The following is a 23,038-nucleotide window of genomic DNA, read 5'->3' on the forward strand; positions in this document are numbered from 1 at the left end:
AAAAGGCATACAGTGTGGTTTATGACTTTTACAAACAGCTCTCTTTCTATGCTTCGCATTTTGACAATCCTTTTACCTACCCAGTCATTTCTTTTAGTTTAACAGTAATGAGAAGTGCAGCAGAGTGACAGAGCTAGCAGGGCACAGTGGGATGGAAATGGCTTGGTGTCTATCAAAGTGTCAAAATGGAATATAGCTGTGCTGCACTCTGGCCTCGAGCCACAGGGTGAGTCAGGCATTCACACTCACATGCAGACAGACATACACACACCTACACTCATACTGTAAGGTCAATAAAATCACTCCTGAGTCAACCGCTATATTCGTGATTTGGCCTCAAAGGGTGACTAAGAGAGACAAAGGAGTTAAACAGACAGACAGCAGAAACACTTAAGACTGGGTTCATTCTTGAGCTAGAAGGCTCTTTAGGCGCATAAGCAGGGCACTCTCACATGTGTGCGCTCTGGCCCTGCACATACAACTGCTCCATTATACATTTGTCCACATGGGAAATAATGAGATCACTAAGATCATTCTCTTAGAAAAAGAAATCCATTGCATTTTCATGGCTGGTGCCCTCTGCATGCTAACAGCACGAGGCAAGAAGAAAATCCAGCTCTCCATCCACGCGCCTCTCTCTTTTTTCCTCTTCCTTTTTCTTTCTCACTCATTCCTTCCCTCTGGCTTCTGTTAATGCAAAAACTAGAGCATGTGAAGGGAATACACAAGAAGCCTGCAGACAGGGAATTGGGGAAAAATAAAAGGAAGAAGAAGGGAAATCAAAACAAAAAGTTAAAGAACAAGAACAGCTGTGGATTTCATGTCACCGGTTTGACGGCAGGTTCAAGTGTTCATATCTTCCGGGGCGCTTTGCTTTTTTGTTAGACTTCAGCAGAGGCTAACTGCGGCGGCAGAAGTGAAGTGTTTTAATTTGAGAGTCTGCAACACTGTGTGCAATGGCAACGCGTAAAATTCTAGACAAGATATGATTCCTGCTGCCAAAGTGTAAGCAGTATGCGTTATCATCGAGGTTAATTTTGCATAATATCTCCCCATGATTCATATGTCAAAGATGATCCTCGTCACAAAGTCTGCCATAAATGAACATTTCTACATAGTGGCCTTTCCCCAGAGTGTGAGTATTGTATGTTTTCATTATTAATGCTCTTTGACTAAAGGTCGAACTCGTGTTCTGGTTTTTCATCCAAACGAAAGTATTTGCTGCCTTCCTGATTTCTTAAGTTTCAGATTGTGAAACAAATGTTAATATTAGAAAAAGATAACCTGAGTAATTACGAAAAGCTGTTCAATTATTATTATTATTTGATTTATTAAGTGGGGAAAAGCTATCCAAACCACAGATGTGATTTTTCTTTCTTTCTTACTGTTGAAGGTTCAAGGTTCTTTATTCGTCACATGCATAGATATACAAGTGTAACACACAGTGAAATGAAACGTGACATGGTCCTTGACTTGTGGGGGGGAGAGAACATGGTTGGTTTAATAATAATAATAACAACAGTTATGTATACTTTATTGATCCCCGTGGGGAAATTCCTCTCTGCATTTAACCCATTTACTCAGTGAAGCTGTGGGGAACCACTGGGCACCCGGGAAGCAGTGTGCAGGGACAGTACCTTGCACAGTGGTATCTCAGTGTAGTTGTTTAGTGGATTCGAACCACCGACCTTCCGATCACAGAGTCACCACTCTACCTACTGAGCTATTCAGAATCAGAATCAGAATCAGAATGGGTTTATTGCCAGATGTTGAGGTTTACAACATTAGGAAATTGCTGCGGTGCTTCAGTGCAAACAATAAGAATTAAAGTGCTATGTAGAAAGAAAGATATGTGCATGAGATATACATGTGATATATACATGAGAATAAGAATTATGAGTGCTACGTAGAAAGATATATACATGAGTGCAGGTGGTGATCAGTGCCAGACATGAAATGATGCAGTGACACAGCGTAGGGTCATGTGATAGTGGCGGGGACAGTCATGTGGTTATTGTTCATGTGTCCAACAGCAGAGGGGAAGAAACTGTTCTTGTGGCGAGAGGTTCTGGTGCGAATGGACCGGAGCCTCCTGCCTGAGGGGAGCAGGTCAAACAGACTGTGTCCAGGGTGAGACGGGTCAGCTGAGATCCGGGCTGCACGCCCCAGTGTCCTGGAGGTGTACAGGTCCTGCAGAGATGGGAGTCTGCAGCCAACCACCTTCTCAGCAGAGCGCACAACACGCTGCAGTCTCTGTTTGTCCCTGATAGTGGCTCCAGCGTACCACACGGTGATGGAGGAGGTGAGGATGGACTCGATGATTGCAGTGTAGAACTGCATCATCGTCCGTGTTGGCAGGTTGAATTTCTTCAGCTGCCTCAGGAAGTACATCCTCTGCTGGGCTTTCTTGATGACGGAGGTGATGGTGGGCTCCCACTTCAGGTCCTGGGTGATGGTGGTACCCAGGAAGCGGAATGAGTCCACAGAGGTGATGGGGGTGTCAGTCAGGATGATGGGGGGGAGTGGGGCTGTGTGCTTCCTGAAGTCCACAATAATCTCCACTGTCTTCTGGGCATTCAGCACCAGGTTGTTGTGGCTGCACCAGGACACCAGACGTTCAACCTCCCTCCTGTAGGCAGACTCATCCCCGTCAGAGATGAGCCCAATGACGGTGGTGTCATCTGCGAACTTGATTAGCTTGACAGACTGGTGGGTGGAGGTGCAGCCGTTGGTGTACAGGGAGAAGAGCAGAGGAGAAAGAACACAGCCCTGAGGGGAGCCGGTGCTGATGGTCCGGGAGTCCGAGACATTCTTTCCCAGCCTCACATGCTGCTTCCTGTCCGTCAGGAAGTCAGTGATCCACCGGCAGATGGGATCAGGCACATTCATCTGGGAAAGCTTGCCTCGGAGATGGTCTGGAAGGATGGTGTTGAAGGCAGAGCTGAAGTCCACAAACAGGATTCCTGTTGTTTGCTGCTTGAGGTTCACTTTGTAACCCTTTCAGGACTGATAGATATCAGTGACTTGTTTCTCAGCAGCTCTAGAGTTTCATTAGATGGTGGCATGATGTGCTGCTTCTAAAGATCTTCTAGTCTACTTTACTTGGTCAGACAGGTTCTATTCAACAGGTCTGCCAGTAAACGGGCCTGTGTGTGGCTGGTAAACTTGACCTTAGAATGACTTCAGAATATATATATATATATATATATATATATATATAGATAGATAGATAGATAGATAGATAGATAGATAGATAGATAGATAGATAGATAGATAGATAGATAGATAGATAGATAGATAGATAGATAGATAGATAGATAGATAGATAGATAGATAGATAGATAGATAGATATTAAAAAGCAGTTGTTTTCAAAATCTCACCAACTTCCTAGTAAGACTTTGGCTGCAATAAAAAAACAACAACAAAAAAACCCAAAACGTGTTCATCTTATGTCAAGGCCTAATTTTTAGAGCATAAAGTCTGGATGGAGGGGTTCGGGTGTTGGATACTCAATCAACTAGTCGTCTTTTTTTCTCAATCCTTTTCCCCCCATCTATAATTCCATCTATTTGTCATTTCTCTGCCTTCTCCAGCTCTGTCTCCCCGCTCACTTTCTGTTATGTAAGTAGTTCTCATTAATCACTGGGCAGCTCCAACTACTAAGACCTGTATGGATTTTTGTCAAATTGCTTCTGCCACATAAATCTAGCACATATAAATTTGTGTGCATTCAACTAACAACTGATGTGTGATTAATGAGTGTGAGTGCATGTGCCTGTTCCACTGCAGATTTTTATTTTTTTTATTTTTGGCCTCACAACGCGTTGCATCAATACCTCATATCCGTAGAGGGACTTCACATGAATGGCTTTTTTGGCTGCAGGTCACTGTGCGGAATGTGTGACAGCAAAGGTCACAGGGAGTCTCGCGGATGATAACTGGAGACCTCAACACACTGGTGTCTGTGAAGGTTCTCAGTCATCCAGGTCATCGTAGTCAAAGGAGCTTGCAAAGAAAAGCGTCTGGACTTGGTTTTGAGATCCCTCCCCAGACTCCTTAACGCCCACTCACATCCTGGGCCATCTGACCTCAGGAATTCGCATGATAAGGTGGGGCCAGGTTTCACAATGAGCTCACCCAAAACCCTGGCTGATTGGGACCCACACCCAGTTTCACACCTTGGCTCAGGCAATCGAGGATCATCAGGGGGTCCTTTTGTCCTTCTTTGGGGGGTTACTCCCACTAGGTTTAAATCTGGGACTCTCCACCATTTGACCTTAGAACTGAAGAAGCTTCTCGGATGAGAGGTGAAACGACTTCAAGCAACTTAAAGAAGTCCAGACGCTTTTCTTTGCAAGCTCCTTTGACTCCGCACACTGGTATTATATCAGTCATACCTCCTCCCTGTCAGTGTACTTACTGTTTTTTTTTCAATGCTCTGATATCCAGAGCTTCTGTTACCAGGTAACATTTTTCAAGAGCATCGTATATCAGCATCACACAAGAACTGCAGGTGTTATAGTTTATTGGGGATAGCAGTGGGCATACAAAACCCAGGATATGGACATTTGAGTCCAAGATTTAAAACACCACTTCTATTAGTGGTTAGGTTAAGATATTATTTCATAGAAAATGCAATCTTTACAGCATCTGTTTTTCTCCAAGTTTGCTGTTAATGTTTGAGGTAAAAGTGTTAAAGGAGTTTCCAAGATGCTGATAAAAATCAAAATAAGGTCATCTCACTCTGCACCTCTACAGTGCTTCAAGTTCTGCTGGTTTGTTGACATTGCTCCCTGGAAGTCCAGATCCAAACACTTACATGGACTTAAAACTTCTGCAGTAAGCAAATACACTTGTGTGCCAAACTGAGCCAGAGATCATGTTAAGGATCACCCACAGTGCCCAGATCTAAATACAGTGCATCAGGACTCACAGGAATGTGCATCTTGAAATCAAATGTCAACATCTACTGTAGTTCAGCTACAGCTAAAGCCCTGAGGCACCTGAAAAAGGATCTTTCACGGAAGTGAATTGTGGCTTTACGTATTGTGGCACACACACACGGTCTCAGACTGCAGGCTTACTTGTGGTTCCTATAATATTTAAAAGTAGAATGGGAGGCAGAGCCTTCAGCTTTCAGGTCCCTCTTCTGTGGAACCAGCTCCCAGTTTGGGATTGGGAGGCAGACACTCTCTCTGGTTTTAAGATTAAGCTTAAAACTTACATTTTAAATAAAGCTTATAGTTACATCTGGATCAGGTGACCCTGAATCCTTCCTAGGTTACACTGCAATTGGCCAAGGATGCTAGAAACTTCCCATGATGCAATGAATGTTTCTTCTTCTCTCACCTCTTCATGCAGCACTCTGGATTTAATCATTAGTTATTATTAATCTCTGGCTGTCTTCCACAGTGTGTGTTTTGTCATGTCTGCCTCCCATCACCTCCAACTAGTCAGTTCTGACGGCCTCCCATCCCTGAGCATGGTTCTGCTGGAGGTTTCTTCCTGCTAAAGGAGTGTTTTTTCATCCCACTGTCACCAAGTGCTTGCTCAAAGGGTGTCATCTGACTGTTGGGATTGTTCTATGTATTATTGCAGGGTCTTTACCTTCAATATAAAGTGCCCAGAGGCAAATGTTGTGATGCGCTACATAAATAAAATTAAATTGAATTATGGCTTGAACAACATTTGAGGCAATACAAATAAGCCTACCATATTGCACTTTATAGAAATGTATGTGATTGGCCATAAATTTACTCATATTAATACATTTCTTTCAGAAAACATTGACTTCAAGCAGATTAAGTGTGCTCACAGGCTGAAGCACTTACCGCGTGTGTGTCCATCTCTGCTGTGAAAGCAACAAAATTAACTGTAATGACATCATCCTCAGGGATATGATCGCTAGCAAAATAAACAGCGATAGAATTTATGTGATCACAATTAAATCAAAGTTATTGCAGGAGTTTCCTTATGAACTTGTTTATTGTTCCATCCACAACACATAAAAAAAGTTTGCCCTCAATCCCTCTGCGCATTCATAAAATAAATATGAAACAGAAATCATTTTAACAAAGCCCTAACTGCTATTCCTTAGATGCCATTTCCCGTGGTTGCCCGGGAAAAATAAAATTTTAAGACAATAAAAAAGTCATAAATTGTGGATATCAAATAGCTTCCTCAAAGGTTTATGGTTGAATTCCCCTCGCTGATGTGATTTTAGGTCGTTAATTCGCACCAGCGAGCATAAATGGGATTGAAATTTCTATTTAAATGGCATACCTCATGTTTGATGTTGGAGAAGTGATCAATGATTTCATTAATTAGCTTTACATATTTGAGTGTGGGGAATAGTGTCTTTTACCATATATTTTCTCTATTATTCTTTTGCCCTGCAGTATGCTAAGGACGTACCCTTTCTTATCCTCTGGTGCCTGTAGTTTTATCTGCCTGCTGGTTCCACACTATCTGTCCTCATAGGCTGGTTGAACACGACACCGCTGCAGTGTGGACCTTCAATTCAGGCGAATGCCCGATTACTATCGAGGCCTCACCTGCGGCTTGGTGAGGCCTTGTGCTCGCCCAGTGAAGCCTGTCGGAGGTCACTGTATTTCCAGACTTATTCGCAAATTTGTATGCATATGGATGTTTTGTTGTTGCAACGAAAAAATAATCAGGTGCTTGTGAAGCTATTGCAGTGCTCTGCTTTATAATATAATCACAAAGACAGCCTATACTGTACATCCCAATTAGAAAGACTGTAGATTTTTGTTTTGATGTGCTTTAGTTATATGAGCAATATTTTCAATCTTGTGTTTTGGCCTTGTCCTTGGCCCAGGGTAAAGACCCTACAATAATCCATGTGTCTTTGTACAACTTTACAGAAATACAAATATTAAATGCAGTCATCATGGGCATGAAAGTCATGGTATTTTTGATTTCTTGGTACTGTCCTATATCCAGGATATAAGGATTATACTGCAAACATCTTAATAAAACAAATGCAAAAGTTGGACTTTATTTCGGATTTTCTCTAATCTACACAGATTCCTGGCTTTTAAGCTTAGTCCACAGGATCATCAGCTCAAACAACATAAGTACACGTTTTTTGTGATGTGTCAACACTTTGCCAAGGTCTGGAAGAAGACTGAAATGGTCACCCTTAGATGAGAAGAAGTTAGTTAGCATATTCAGGAATCCCAGGATCTGAGAAGGCTCAAGGCCTGCCATGAACTGTAAACTGCTGGAACACCAGTATCATTGTGCACAGTGAAACCAGTTTTAATCGATTCTGGAGGCAGGTTTTATGGTTAGATGAGACAAAGATTGAGCTATTTGGCCACAATTACAAAAGTTATCTTCAGAAGAGTAAAGTTGGAGCTTTCAAGCCTAAGAACACTGTACCAACAGCAAAGCCCGATGGTGGTAGCGTCATGATCTGGGTTGTTTTGCTGCCTCTGATCCTGGTACATTGCACTAAGTGGATAGAATAATTAAATAGATTTACCTCCAATTTCTTGAATTTCACCTGAAATCAACAACTACCCAGCTGTGTCCAAAAATTTGGACCCAACAGGACAGTGATCAATACATCCAAACTGGTTTTGGAATGGATGTATCAGACTAACATTAAGCTTCTGGAATGGCCATGAAAATTTATGAACTATGCTTAAAAGCCGGCTTTGTGCCTGGAAACCAATAAACTTAATTGAACTCTACCAATTCTGCCAAGAAGAGTAGTTAAATATCAAGCCAGAATTATGCCAGAATCTTGTTGATGGGCACCAAAAGTGTTGAGTGGCCCATGTACAACACTTCCTATTGGATATTTAACCAAGTATTAGGGGGCCTGTACGTATACTTTTGACCCTGTGTGGATTAAGCAGAATAAAATGTCAATAAAAATGGAAGTTGTACAATATACACCCTGGAAAAGAATAGTTTAAACAAATCTTAAAGGCCCCAAATTACTGTAGCATAATGCTTAACATAATGTTTTGACACACTTCTATATTCTGTCCCCTGCTTTGTAGGGATCTGTCCACATGTCATCCATCTTTTCCATCATCTCTGCCATGTCATTTTTGAAATTTGTAAAATGAGCACAGCAAGTAAACAAACACTTGAAATTCACTTACCCCTTTAATATGCTTTGACAATGGAATGCAAGTACTAATTTCTGATTCAAGCAGTGAATGGAGGTAAATGGTAAACGGGCTGGTTCTTATGTAGTGCTTTTCAATTCCAGCTGAGCACTCAAAGCCCTTTATATAACTTGCCTCATTCACCCATTCATACAAGCATTTTCTCTAAGCTTTTCTACATAAGTGATTTCTGTCTAACATTCAAACTCAGATGAATGTATCAGAGAGCAACTTGGGTGGGGTCGGTATCTTAACCAAGGATATTTGGCAAGAAGACTGGAGCAGACAGGGATCAAACCACCACCCTTAAGATTAGTATGTGCCCTCCTGAGCCACAGCCAACCCAAATAATGGTCAGGTTAGGACCGATCTTTTTATGTCAGAATTTGGCTGCTGCTCTGTATTGGTCCATCATGGTGATTGCACCATTAGTTTCAAAGCTTTGCAAGTCAAGACTTTGATAGAACGATTTCAAAGGTAGCAGCTCTAGCGCATGACTTCAGCACTAAAAGTACTAAAAGTTGCAAATCTCAGTTTCTTGTGGATTTCTGATGTAAATTAAGTATCCATTTGGCACTGACACCCAGTAGTAATATTTCCAAGATTTTCATGTTCAAACTACCTACTGGTATCTGTTGGTGTACTGAAAGGCCATGCATATAGGTAGAAGTAAAATAGGACCCGAGGCATCTCTACGATAGATAGATAGATAGATAGATAGATAGATAGATAGATAGATAGATAGATAGATAGATAGATAGATAGATAGATAGATAGATAGATAGATAGATAGATAGATAGATAGATAGATAGATAGATAGATATGCAAATTTAACACCAACGATGAGATAATCTGTTTCACATTTGACTGTATTGCTGCTGTCTCCTGCCATCCAGTGATGTCAGGCATTTTTGCACAATGTCTCTTGTTCTTATTTATAGTATTCATAATATTCAGTCACTGTTTTTATTCATTAAAAATAAATCTCAAAACAATTCATTGGTATGCATTGCCTAAACATTAATTACATTCAGTTTCATTCTAATTTGTATTAATTTCCCCCTGTCTCAACAGAAAAATTAATACTACCCGCTGTTCATCCCATGCAAGGCAATTCAAATTTTCATTTCTTTTTTGTCAGAGAGAACAAGAACATGAGTGAGACAATTTGCATATCAACATGACTGAATCCTAGTATTTCTTAGAAGTGGCATCTTTTGAAGACAAACATGGAGAAAAAGATAATTGTCGCACATAAACAAACTCCTCGGCTTTGTGGAAGAACTATGTTTTTCTCCTGTCCAATATTTTCAGGAATGATACGACACAACTCTACAGTCATGTTTTCATTGTATGTTCTCTTATGTCTCTATGACAGCTAAAGGGGGGGACTTTCTCCATGTTATTGAACACTGCATTGTAGTTCTATATAAAGATGCCATTAGCAGTTTGAGTGTGTAGGAGAGGCTGCAGCAGGCTGTTAATCAGAGCGTAGGGAAAGGATTAGAATGGATCTCTAATTACCTAGACTGTAATCGCCTCATATATCAACCCAGACACAAAGGCAAGATTGGAAACCTATACTAAACTATATATGAATATAATACTATCCATAGTGATGACTAGTTCATGTTAATGAGATAACGTTATGTAATTGATTTCTAAAATATCAGTAATAGTAATCAGTTACAGCTACCGAGAAAAATTAAAATGTGAAACATTACAATAAAGATATATATACAATTATGTAAAATGAAACATTCATTGAATTGCTTTGAAACTGTTTGCACTGCAGACTTTGATTGCAGATTCTATTGTTAGACAAGGACAAAAATGTTTCTCATGGCTGGAAATTCAGCAATATTTTACCTGTGAAAAATGAAAAGGGACCTGACATTATTGTGCAGAAAAAATATCAATGTGAAAATGCTCAATTTCAAAGATGTGAAAAGATGTTAATTTTATCCTATTCAGTCACGTGAACTTTTAAAAGTTCTTTATAAAGCAAAGTATAATTAATTACGAATTGATCAAACATAGAAAGTGTAATTATAATAAGAAGAGTTGCAAAGCTTATTATATTTCCTTTTTTTTAAATCGCATTTTTAATACCATATGGAAAAGAATAACAGACAAAGCTTCCAAACTCAATTTGACAAATTAATGTTATTCTTCTTTGGAGGATGCAAATTTACAAGATCGTGTTTAGAATATTTAATAGAGCAATCCTCAAAACTATTTTGTAATCCATTTAAAATGTTCTCATAAATTTAAGCTGCATGAATTTTGTTACAACTGGATCAAATGTGTAATGTAAGTGTTGCAAACAGAGTCAAACTAACAAAGAATCATTACCTTATTCTGCAATGAACTTGATCTCTGTGGAGTTAGTCATGTTAATGTTTTGGATGTCGTGTCGACTAATTTCATTTTTCAGCCACAATAAATACATAAATAAACATTTTGTTTTATATAAAGATAAGTTGTGATAAGTAATTTGCTTACCTCATGGTCAAGACTAAAAATGTAAGTTTAGAAAAGCAAAACAAAACTGTAAGATATTTAGTATAGACAGATTATTAGACACTGCCACTGTTATGTGCAACAGTTTGCTAACACATTAGCAATAGCTACCTTTACAAGGTTACAATTCATCTAGCATTGGACAAAAAATAGTAATTGTAGAATTAGCAATTAAATGATCAAAGTTTTGTAATTTTTTTAAACATACACATTAAAAAAAATGGAATTAAAAACTCTTCAAAGACAGGTGTTGTTTTACCATGTTATATTTTAATTTCTGCAGAGACAAAAATGACAAGCAATTTATTTACACAAACCTGTACAAAAGCAAATTAAATTATGTAAAATATCTCATAAATAGAAGTGGACTTGCGTTCAATACACTTTGCCATGTTCAGCTAAGCTGCGTGCATAGTGACTCATATTAAACGATGATAAATTTGTTCCTTGATTTCTATATCAACATCCAAGTCGCAGGACAAATAGTAATGGTTAATATTACAAATCTCATTACACATTGTGAATGCTATACGTATAGAACAGAGCACAGACTGAACACATACCTCAGGTAGCAACAAAGAGAATTTCAACATAAATCCCACCTGCTATTGTCCAGATTTTTGTACCACTACCCCAAATAAAAACAGTCTATCACCACTCAAAGATTATATGGTGTTGACTGTGCTTCTGCTTTCATTTCTGCTTCTTTTTCAGACACTTGCTCTACAGAGACTTTGTTTTCATTTTATCTGATCTCGAAATGCAAGGCATCACCTTGCAACACCATAGCGAACCCTGTACCGTGCTTAGTTGTAGGACAGGGTTTCATCATCTGCTGATATGCATACACTGTAAATCTTTCTGTACGAGTGTTGTGTTGCATGGCACATCCTGAGGTGTGTGTTCTGTCAGCCACTCTACCTTGCAGCTTTTTCCCTCCACACTTCCATTCCTAGTAAACCGTCACATTAGCATTTTTATCTCTAGGCTCCCTCAACTCTGAGCAGTCAAATGTCTCCAAGCATTTTTTTTTAATTTCTTTTTCCTGCTCTCTATCCTGCTAAGCTTCTAAAATCAGTCCTAGAGCTTGTTTCATGCACAAAGAAGGTTACTTGACCTCGGATGTCACACATGTACATGAGTGGAACACGACAAAAAAATCCATTATATCGTTATTATTTCTACCAACAAGCAACTTTTGAATGTACCCGCACTCATTCGGTAATGCACTAAGCTAGGAATGGATATTTCAACAAGGTAATTGAACCCAAAGAGCAATAGCCGTTTGACTATTAGACCTACAGGCTCACTGACATTTGACTGGTCGTCCTTCAACAAGCCTTTGACATCATGGGATTTCATCTAAGATATGCAAATGTATTTCAGTCCTTAAATGCCACCCCATCTATTTTTGTGTTGCATGTCAACGTAATTGTTTATGCACCATTCCAAACCAACATTTAATCATACCGATTGGTATAAAAAGGCACAATTGCATATTTGCATTCACTCTAGTTTTTTTTTTTTTGTATGTTTCTTTTTTTTTCCCTTTTTTTTCTTTTTTTTTCACTCTAAATATACAAAGTGGCACCAGGTAAAGAAAAAACACATAGTATACTGATGATCATTTTCACGGCTTTTGACTGTTATTGTGAAACAATATCTGTGAGTTTAAAAAAATCAAATAAAAAAGGAGTATTTTTTAAAAAAAGCAATCAAAAGCTTCAGGTAAAAAGTTGATGAAAAAGAAAACATATGAAAGATATGGGTTTTTGTTGTAGCACGAGGTGAAACAATAATGAAAATTAAGCATGAAAAATGCATGGAGGGGGTAAAATAAATCCACAGCATAGTCCAAATCGATGTACTAAGTTGTCCTACGTAACTCGTGTTTTTAGGTATAACAAAAGCAAAGACGATGAATTTCTGTGTTTACAGGGATAACATTTTTTTTGTACATTTTGTTTTACAGTTTTTTTTCTTCTTCCTTCTCAGTAAGTGAAGTAAGTTCCCATTAAACGTGCAGTAAAAAGTAAGTATTTATGTATACAGTTGATAAGTATAGGAGCACTTTCTTTCAAACAACGAGTAGTACTTACAGACTATAGATTACCGGAAATGCAAGAAAAAGCATCTCCGGTCAAACCAAAGGGGTTTTGCTAACATACAAAAAGTTCCATTGCATCTTTTGCTTTATTACAGTCATGAGATTTTGCACCTCTGTAGCTGCAAAGAAAAAAAAAAAGTCACTGGAGACAGGGAGGCACAACATCTCAACATTGTTATGTGTCTGTTTAACTGGTCATAAAGCATCAGCTCTGTGGGTGTAATGGATGTTTTGTTGAGACATCACATTCTTATCGTTCAAACTCAAACCTTCATTTTTAAAAAAAAGAATAGTTCTTCGTGTACTTACAGCAAAGTTCTCTCTGTTTTGTGTCTGCGTGTTATAAAAGAAAAAGAAAAAAGGGAATGCTTCGTATTACTTACGAAGCTTTTGGTTTTAACTGTAACACCAAATTTTTCAGCCTGTAATCCAAAACCCTTCAGGAATCTGCTCATTCAGAAGTTGCGTTTTGATTGTTCTCCATTGAGCTGATTCTTACATTCATGCCCAAAGAGCCTTTGCTGTGTACTAAGGGAAGCGGCATGTACTACTGGTAGAACAGGTCTTAGACAGCCACTTGTGGGTTAATGTCACCTCGAAGGCTTGAGAAGAAGAGAAAGAGAAGTTGATGCTTGTTGGTCACATGTGCATTATGATATTTATTGCTCAGTCCTATCACACAACAACAACAACAACAACAAAAAAGAAAATAACAGTTTTTAGAAAAAGCTGTACTTGCAGCTGTTTTTAGGACCAACTAGGCCATGTGTATGCTTCCCCCCTCCCCCCAGCCTATTATTGGTGTACATCTACAGTGGCCTATACAAACACACTATATACTGCATATCTGGCCCGTACACACATACAGTTTCCATTGAACCTTGACAATTTTAATCTCATGCCACACACTGTGCTTACCCAGGATTTTCAATGAGTCAGTATAGCAGCGCCAGCGGCCTCAGTTAAATGAATCTGCCTTTTCTGTATGTGTGTGTCTGCATGTGTGTGTTTGAGAAAAACAGGGTAAGTATCACAACTTGGTATAAATACTAGCATCCCACTAAGGTGATCCGAAATGTACAATTGTGGACACACATGCTGCTCTAGCCAATGCGGTTGTAGACGATGGCTGTAAGATCTTGCATTTATTAGGAAGGTTCGGGTCTCAATCTCGCCAATCAAAGACAAAGAACGAGAGACTGAGGAAAGGTAGCGAGACAAAAGGGAATGAGAGCGGTTAGCGCTGTTGCTATGAGCTGATGTTTATGTACAACGAGTGACTCCTGTAGAGAGCGTGCACACTGGTAGTTTAGAGTCAGTCACTGAAAGTTTGTCAGTCTATCAGTAGGGTTGTAGTCAAACCATGGGGGTTACTGCAGCAAACTGCATTGGCTCCCATTTCCATCCACGAATTCCCACATCGGGAGAGGAACGAGTATTTAAAGCTTAGTCTTTCCCCTCCTTATAAGATTCGAAAGCGGTTGACTTTTGGTCTGCAACGTTTATCACAAACAGTAAAGATGACAGAATCCGTGGTCCGTGTTACACCATGAGACCATGAATTTGTCCAGTATATTACTTCAGCCACAAAACATCATGTCCAGACACTGTTCTTTGAAATTTTAAAAAAAAGGGCATATCCAGACACACTGTAAAGTCAAAATAGTTTACATGTACAGCTTTGTTTCTAGAAAAAACACAAACAGAAAAAAACGACGTGGGCTCTTTTGTATAGCGTCAACTTCAGGGAATGGGGCCCTTAATGAGAACAGGGGTTAATGCATGCATGCACTGTATATGTAAAATGAGCTGATTACTGTACAGACTGACTGTCAGGCAGCAGACTGTGTCCTAAGAGCCCGACTCGCCAGTAGAACAACCTCAGAGAGAGTTGAATCAGTGCCCTCAGCAGTTCTTCCTCCTCCTCCTTTCGTCCAGTTAATGGCCAGAATTAGCACTTTAAAAAAATGGTGACTATGTTTATATATCCACAGGGATTTTTCATTAAGAAGCTGTCGCAAAAAAGTCTTTGGAGAAAGTGTGGCTAAAAGCTTCTAAAGCTGTAATGGTGGTGGGTAAGCAGCTATGCTTATTGTTGTGTTTGAATGCCACACGTTGTGACACACGAGGAGCTCTTCCAGCTCACAGATACACCTCCCGTCGCGTCAGAGTACCACATGTTGTGGGCTTGTACTCCCCGGTAGGTGCAAGGGGGATCTCCTCGGTGGGGTGGCCCAGCACCTCCTCCCCGGCTCCTGGCGAGCCATAGGGAGGCGAGCCGAAGGCCTCATAGGAGGAGGAGGAGGAGGCCATCTTCTTGTTGAGCAGGTTGCGATTGCGGTCACCCATCATGTGAGCAGCGGTGGGGTCTCCGTTGGCCATGGCGGCCATGGCGAGGGTCTCTTGGCTGCCGGGCTGCTCGGCGCTGCTGCTGCCGCTGCCGTTGCCGCTCATGAAAGTAGAAAGCTTTGGTTGTTGGGGGGTGGTGGTTGACTTGGATGGCCGTCGCTCGGGCGACGTGCGCACAGGCATCCAGCAGGAGTCCGAGTGGCCATACTCGTCACATTCCCGCGTGCACTTGCCAGTCATGGCTACGTCAGGCAAGGGCCGGGAGTCTAGAAGAAGCAGAAGAGAAAACCAAAAGTAAGTGACGCTGCTTGTTTTGCTAAAGTGGGCTATTTAATGATAAAACTAACGATGGTAATGACACACTCTCCTACCACTAAGTGTTTGTTTGTGGTATGTGTTACATGATTGGGCTGTCATGAATTCCTTCATTCGATGCGTGAATCTGTAACTTTTCCCTAATGAGGTCATCAACGCATCTGAATGTTAATGAAGAAGGTAGAAAACAATAGAAACTGGTCACGATGGTTGCCAGGCACCCACTTCCACAGCTAATCTGAGTTCCAATTTTTCATCCCTAGTGAGTCCAATAAGGCTTTTACGGAGAGAGGTTGTTCTCGTTTTCATGCAGAACCCATACCACATGACAGAAAAAAGTAAAACCAAAAAAAAACAGAGAAGACTCCACTGGTACGACAACAGCCCCAAACAACAAAAAAAAAAAAACTGTGGCGTGAATCAGAGTTGAAATAATGTCATGCTTCAAAACGCGCTTGTGCTGAGAGGGGAAGGGAGGAGAGGGGAAGGGAGGAGAGGGGACCAGTGATGAAGATAGAAGAGAAGAGGTCAGTTTACACTTTCGGTGTGTTTAAAGATACAAAATTAAGCCTGCTCTGTGTGGGAGTGTGCTTGTGTGTGTCTCTAATAATCGTGCAGCTGAGGATTTTTGGGAGAAGAGAGCACCGACAAGAGCCTGTTTTCTTATTTTGGTGATTGGCAGACGGCAATCATGCTCTGATCTAAGTAGCTTAATAGCTTTGCGTGGCTCAAGCACTCTGATATCCTCTTAAATTCCGTAATAGGAGTCTTAACAAATTGCCTAGCAGGGCGCTGGCCTCAGATTAACCACGTCTACTGCATTATTGTAGAAAGCAAATTATGTGCTTACAGTGCTAAATCAGGACAACAGGTTGGACAGATATCCTTCTGTCAATAGCTACTGTCAGACTCTGTGAAGTATATTAACCCAAATGCAAAGCAGAGCTAATGAATTGGTTCAATATGAGACCAAAACCGTAAGGAAGGAAGAAAAGGAGGATCCCGAATGCTTAGACGCTACACAGTGCCAAAGGTAACACAAGTGCCGGTGTTATAGAGATGCTGTGTTAATGTCTTTTTATTCATGACCTGATGGAAAGTATGGAAACCCAAAAATCAAGCAAAAGCGTTGGTGAGTGCAAACCAAGCCAAGCATGCCTTTACCTTTAAGAAAAACAACAACAGAAATGAAAAATAAAAGAGTTTGGACCATGGCTTACTTTTAATGCTCTTTTTCTCCTGTAAAAGACAAAAAAAATTTGAAATCAATCGTTATGCCTTTATGTCACGCATTTTATATATATATATATAGATATTATATGTACTGCAAGAGAAACCTTGAGCAGCCTTCAAACTGTAACTAAAAGACACGCTGACAGCGGCACAAAAAAGTTTTATGCAGAGCAGACACATGACTGAGGACAGAATGCAGCCGAGACAAGGACAGCAAAGAAAGGGGAGACAGATAACACAGAAATGAGGGTCTTCTAAAGTCCTGCTGATTTGGTTTTCGCCTCATCAAACAAATCACTTGTTCCACTATGAAATTTGCCTCACAGCAAAGCATCTGATAGGACTTCAAGAGTGCCATTCCTACGCTCTCGGAAGCTTATCTTTGTTAAAGATCTGTTTGCGGTCTGTTTTCATGTCAGCGTCAACTGTGTAATGCTAGTCAATATATAGACAAAGCCTCAGGGGCGTAAGCACCGCTCGGCAATAAGAAACTCAAATAACCAAATAAAACAAATCTTTGGGTTATTTTTCCATGTCTGAGGGCTCACAATACAAGTATTCGCGCCTAATGACTTGTAAACAGCTAAAGAAATTAGAAGAATGGCGTGGAAAATAAGTGAAATAGATGCGAGCGCAATCACAGTTAATGGCGGCTGATGTGTGATGCAAATGATAACCTTTGCTTCAGATCGGCACCGTGTTTTCTTCCTCCCTCCCTTCCTTCCTTTTCCCTGCCTCACAGCTATCAAGGAGATAAGTGGACACCAAGTACTGATTGTCTCGCTCATTTACACATAGGATTGAGCCATTAAGCTACCCACAATGCACAGCAGCTCTCTCGGGGCCCGTTTCGTGGCCCTGCTCCTGAATGCTCATCCAACTGGATTCTCACCTCACTCACATTCAGGCAAACTACTCCACAAAAAAAACAAAAAAACAGCAGGGCAGGGAAGACCACTCGCTACCTCCAGCTCTCGTGGGTAAGCAGTCAACCTTCAGCAGCACCGTCTCTGCCGCCCTGCGCAGTGAGATGCTGAGGTAGTTAGCCAGTGCTCAGTGTGTTGTGCACACTGTAAGGAGGCTGATTTTCTAGCTATGGTCCATTGACTCTGCAGGCTTGCTAAAAATGAAGACATTTCCGACTGAGCTAATGAATTGGGCTGCTACATCAAAGCAAAAATACTTTTTTTTCCCTTCTTCTTCTCTCTTTCTCCCTTCACGAGCGTGACCTCCCCCAGAGGTTGGACCATCAATATGAAACCATTTAAATCCATCTGTCCTTTAGCTTTGGACAAATAAGTGCGCCGGAGCCGGGTTCAGCTGAGAGTAGTTCCTCCACCTGCTGGCTGAGGCCGTGCTAAATGAAATCTAGCATCACGTTGATTGTTTATCTTACCGAGAAGAGAAAGAAACATTATTCCTTCATTTTCCCACTTATGAGCCCACGCTGGGCCGCTCGATTCCTACTCACTCGAAATCTTAAGGATGTAAATCTGAACAATGAAAGCTGAAAAATAAAATAGTGTAATTATTGCCAGTTTGTTTCAATGGAGAGGACGCGCTGTGCTGCTTTCCATACACACACACGGGGCCCTTTCAAGAGCCAATTCAGAAATGAGGTCGTATAGAATATCTTCAAAGGAAAAGCCCTTGAGCCCACACAGCAGAGTCGCTGGCTTTTTGCTACAATATTCGCAAACGTCCTCCGCACCCACGCTTGCTGACCACTATACGACACAATGCAAGTGGGTCAGATCTGGCGTGTTAAAAAAGCCTACTGCGACACTGAGAGCCAAACAAGGAGGCCTCTCCATCCTGGGTCACATCCCTAGGGCTCAGACCTTTTATTTTATTGTTGTTGCTTTTTTATATGGGGATCCAGAGCTAGAAAACTAGTGTGGATGCCCACTCTCTACATGGCTGGAAGACAAGAACTTTCAGCCGAGTGGAGGCTGGTCTGCTAATAATGGCCACGACTTACATTCGCTCAAAAGGAGGCTTCTGAAGGATGAAGGGAGGAGTGCCGATAATGACTCGGGGATTGACAAGAGCCAGAAGAGGAACAAAAGTGCCGAGATGCCTCAGTACAAGCGACGCTCTGAGATGTCAGTGCCCCATGCTGCGCGCACATTTTTAAGGGGTATAAAAAGAAGACCTCCTTCAGCTGTGCAGGGAAAAAAGAAGCAGGCTGAAAGTGGGCCAGTGGCTGCACCAATCGTCGAGCTGCGGCTTTTCTTTAGTCAGCCACCCCTATCAGCTGACTAGCTTACACTTTGGGTATTTCAAAGAGCCTACGCTGCTTGGGTACAGTAGCGATTTGATGCGGTGTCTTTAGCGCTTGCTAAGATGTTGCAGTGGTAGTAAAAAAAAAAAGAAAAAAAGAGAAAAAAAACAGAGCGCCAGACTGTCCGGGCATTTGCACACACTTTACAGATTAAAATTTGTTCTGTTTTGTTTATGTCAGAGTAGCGTATTGCGTGTTTTCACTACAGCGTGTCAGCGAGTTCATGTGATGGTCACTTTTTTTTCTGCAACAATGTCTGAGGCTTTCTCATTTCTGGCCAGCAGATTCAACGCAAAAAGCCAAAGCAAGGGATGGAGGGAAAATGAGGAAATAAAATAGAGATGATGCGCCTGCACGCATTTTTTTCTTCTTTTTCTCTTTGTATGTGTGTCTACTCTGTGTCTTTGACAGACATTGCACTTGGCTGGATAGCAGATAGGGGTCGGAGCGGAAAAAGGAGGCGAAGGGCATGAGGGAGAAGACGCAGACAGGGATGATGTAGAGAGCGAAGGACAGGCAGAAAGAGAATAAAGGAGAGTGATAGAGAGTGTGTGTTTGTGTGTGTGCTGAGTATAGCAGGGTCGGGGCATGGGAGAAGGAAAAACAGCAGACTGACTGGAGAAGACAGCATGGCTGCCTCTGGGCCGTCACAGGCCAAACATACTGCCAAAGAGAGCAGTTCAGAGGAGAAGAGAGTAGGGGAGACAAGGGGGAGATGAGGAAGAATTGAGGACATTAGCAAAGACAGGAAAGGGGGGGAGATCGCAGGAGGATAAAGAAAGGCCAGAAGAATAAAACAGAATATGTGGTCTAGTGTAAATAGTTCCTGGTATGCCACTCCATGTCTGTTCTAGCAAGCGCACATTAACTCATCAATCCAAAGCCTTAATTTAGCCCGTTTCAAGCTTCGGATTATTCCTCTAAACAATGAGGTCCTGTGTGCAGCCAGATGCAAGGCGCCACTCACCTCTCTTCTAACTCAACCTAATGTGCTTCTGTCTCACTCTCCTTTATTAAGAAGGCAAAAAAGGAAGGCTATGACCTCCCAAATGCCATTTACGCCCGTCCACATGATTTCAATTTCTCGATTAAGACAAGAGATAAGAGAAAGATTTCAGGGCCTTGAAGAAGGTGTCTGTGTGTGAGAGCAGAGTCTAGCCTAGAAACGGACATGTGATTGCCCTGCAGCCCTGGTGAAAGGCCCTCCCTGTATCGACTTTTCTATTTTTGCAATCACGGCGCACAGTGACGACGTACGTTGCCGGGTGTCGTTGGAGCAGCTTTTGGAAACGCTCTGGTGTCTGTGAGGAAAAATGCAAAAAAAAGAAGGGGGGACAAGTGTGAAGGGGTACGAGGAGACAAGAAAAAGTGGAACAAATGAGCCCGAGTTAGGGATCAAGCATTAAAAAAAACAACAACACCAAAGAGTGCTAGCGTTCCCCCCACAGTTGCTCAGCAGTCGTCTTTCTTGTTTCCCTCTTTCTACTCGTTCGCGCCTCTAATAGGGTCCCGTTTAATTAGCTGAAAACTTGCCGACTAATTATGGCACAGAGCGAGTCTCTCCGTGTTTGGCGGTCTCACTTTTTTTTTTTGCAGGGCCCCTGTGGCACTGCCTTGAAGCTGAGAGGTCCTCAGCATCAAAGGCAGATGGGTAGACAGCCCTAGCTGCAGATATAATCCAACCAAAGGTGGGTTAGAGAAGGAGGTTAGGGGGTAAAAGAGAGGAAATGGAGAGCAAAAAAAGAAGGAAAGAAAAAAAGAAAGAGAAGAAAGAGGGAGAAGGGTCTAAAAGGAGAAAATAAGGTGAGGGAGGAAATGTTCCTGGGAGAGAGGCGCGGCGAGAAAAAGGAATAGGTGCTAAATTATTAACGCGGCGACGGCGAGTTCAGACAGAACAATATCCACAGGAAAAAGCGATATTTGTCTTTCTCTTGCTGAGATGTTTGCCAGACAATTAAGGAGGGATGGAAGATAAGCAGCGGCGCAGGGGAAAACGAGAACAAAAAGGGAAGTCCTGGGGAGTAATGACCTTTGAGAACCCGAGACGTGGTGTGCGCCGCCGGCGGCAGCGGCATTAATTGACTGCATTAACATCAACAGCGGATACTTCTTTTTGTTTTTTTTTCTCACCCCTCTCAGTGGCATCTAACCCCCCAGTTAAAATCCTGCAAGTGGGAGGCCGCTTGGATCGAAAGAGCATAAAATAACAAATTTCCCATCCTGTAATTACCATTCTACAAATGACTATTAGTGTTATTAGTAGTGTTATTAGTACTTTTATGCAAATCAGGCACTCTTCCTGAGCCTACTTGACCCACATGTGGCCTTTTTCTTCATAACCGACATCTTTCTGCCTTAGCCGTGCTGCTCGTAGGCCGGTTGGAGGAAAGCTGTTGAATGTGGCAGCAGGTGTATTCTGCAGCTCCCTGTGCCTCTTGAAGTATTTACTACCTGGGAAGAGCAACTAAAGGAATATTCTGGATCACCCTCTGCCTCACCACCACCAAAACCTTGCCTTGAGAGGTGCAAGACAAGCTGGAGGAAAACCTGACAGTAAGAGGGGAGAGAAAACATTCAGACATGAGCATAAAGCTCTGATCAGGTTTCGCAGTGAGCTGTGGCCTCCCTTTTCCTCATTTCCCTAGATACCTAACCTCTGCGGTTAACAGTGTCGTAAACATTTGAAAAGATATGCACACAAAGCCATCGAGAACTTATGGGAGGATCTTTTTTCTGGGTCACCGTATAGGCAGGTAGAAGATATCACCGCTTTCATTTCCATTTCATGTTTGCAGCCTGCAGTCTATACGCTAACAAGCACTACAATAACGCCGCAAGTAGGCATTATGGGTATGATATGGACTGCTTTTCTCTTTCAGCAGGGTCAATACTCTTTCCGCAATAATGAATGTACTGTGGCTTGCTCCTGAGGTAATTAATTCAGGAGAGATTAACTAGCATAATTTCATTCTGGTGACGATCTCTCAGCCAATTATCAAATGCAGCCTCGCGCTCTCCCCCTACCCTCTGCACATGTTCTCCCTCCCTGGGTCTCTGCCTCTCTCGGTCCATTTGAACACTCAGCACTCAAAGCCAAAGACCCCCATAAATAAAGCGTCCCAGCCTGTCACGCTCCCTCATTCATCTTGCGATCACGCAGACTTGTGTGCAAGTGCGCATACGAGCGCAGGCTCTTTGTACAGCAGGTGGTTGTCATGTTTGGCTGGGAGCATATTCACTCTCTCTCTCAGGTAAAAGCCACATACATAAATGTAGACACAACAAACTGTGTCATCTGTGCACTTCTGACCCAACTATCTATAAGGAGAGCGACTGCAAGATGATGTGGCGAGGAGAGGAGGCGAGTGACTCATCCACGCTCCTAATAAGACTGATGATGCTGGCTTCCTGCCATTTACACACACACACACACACACACACACACACTGAAGTCTACTGAAACAACTCAAAAACGCTTCCAAGCTACGCCCAGCACACCCAGAATCTTACAAAAAGGCGATTTTCTCATCGGGCTTCATATTAGCAGTGCAGCAGTTATAATCACCTTTACAAGCTGCGACTCAACACATTCTTACGCGCAGTTTGTTTCCGCTTGAAAAACACCCAATTACGATATATAATAAAGTATTACCACCATTTTGCCCAGCATGCTACTCTGAGCTCACACAGAACACTCTGGAAGCCCCGTGTGAGGATTAGAATTAGCCGCTCTGCTATGGTGAACACATGCAGCACATGCTAGCCACCGATAAAACAACAACTCGGCAGCGCGCTCACACAGGCGCTGGCGGTTTCTTTCCCGCCGTAGCAAACTTCACAGAAGTGTTTCGGGTTATAACTAAAATGAGAAGACTAGCGTGCTACGTCACCTAACAGGGCGGACACAAGAACGCACATCGGTGTACAAAATGGCAAGAGCTCACTAGGCAGCTGCGAGAGTGTTAGCGAGGGTTTAAATAAGTTAAAAATGTGTGTTTTCCTTCAGTTTTTTTTCCTTACTATTCCTATAAATTATCCCCCCTCTCTCTCTCTCTCTCTCTCACACACACACTCCATCCCA

General features: G+C 41.9%; 1 protein-coding gene across 5 annotated transcripts in view; it reads right to left on the reverse strand.

Moving 5' to 3' along the window:
* Window positions 1-10,919: 10,919 nt before the first annotated feature.
* pcdh7b (protocadherin 7b) overlaps window positions 10,920-23,038 on the reverse strand; it is a 117,232-nt gene continuing 105,113 nt past the window's right edge. For 2 of the 5 annotated variants that reach the window (XM_026162155.2, XM_080290863.1), the window contains 2 exons: window positions 16,661-16,679; window positions 10,920-15,391 (listed from right to left, as the gene is read on the reverse strand). In XM_026162155.2, coding sequence (XP_026017940.2) covers window positions 16,663-16,679 — 17 coding nt within the window. In that variant the 3' untranslated portion in view covers window positions 10,920-15,391; window positions 16,661-16,662. The remainder of the gene's footprint in view (window positions 15,392-16,660; window positions 16,680-23,038) is intronic. The other 3 variants (XM_080290859.1, XM_080290851.1, XM_080290878.1) reach the window with 2 other exon arrangements.

This window comes from Astatotilapia calliptera, chromosome 3, assembly GCF_964374335.1.
Source record: "Astatotilapia calliptera chromosome 3, fAstCal68.1, whole genome shotgun sequence".
Taxonomy (NCBI): domain Eukaryota; kingdom Metazoa; phylum Chordata; class Actinopteri; order Cichliformes; family Cichlidae; genus Astatotilapia; species Astatotilapia calliptera.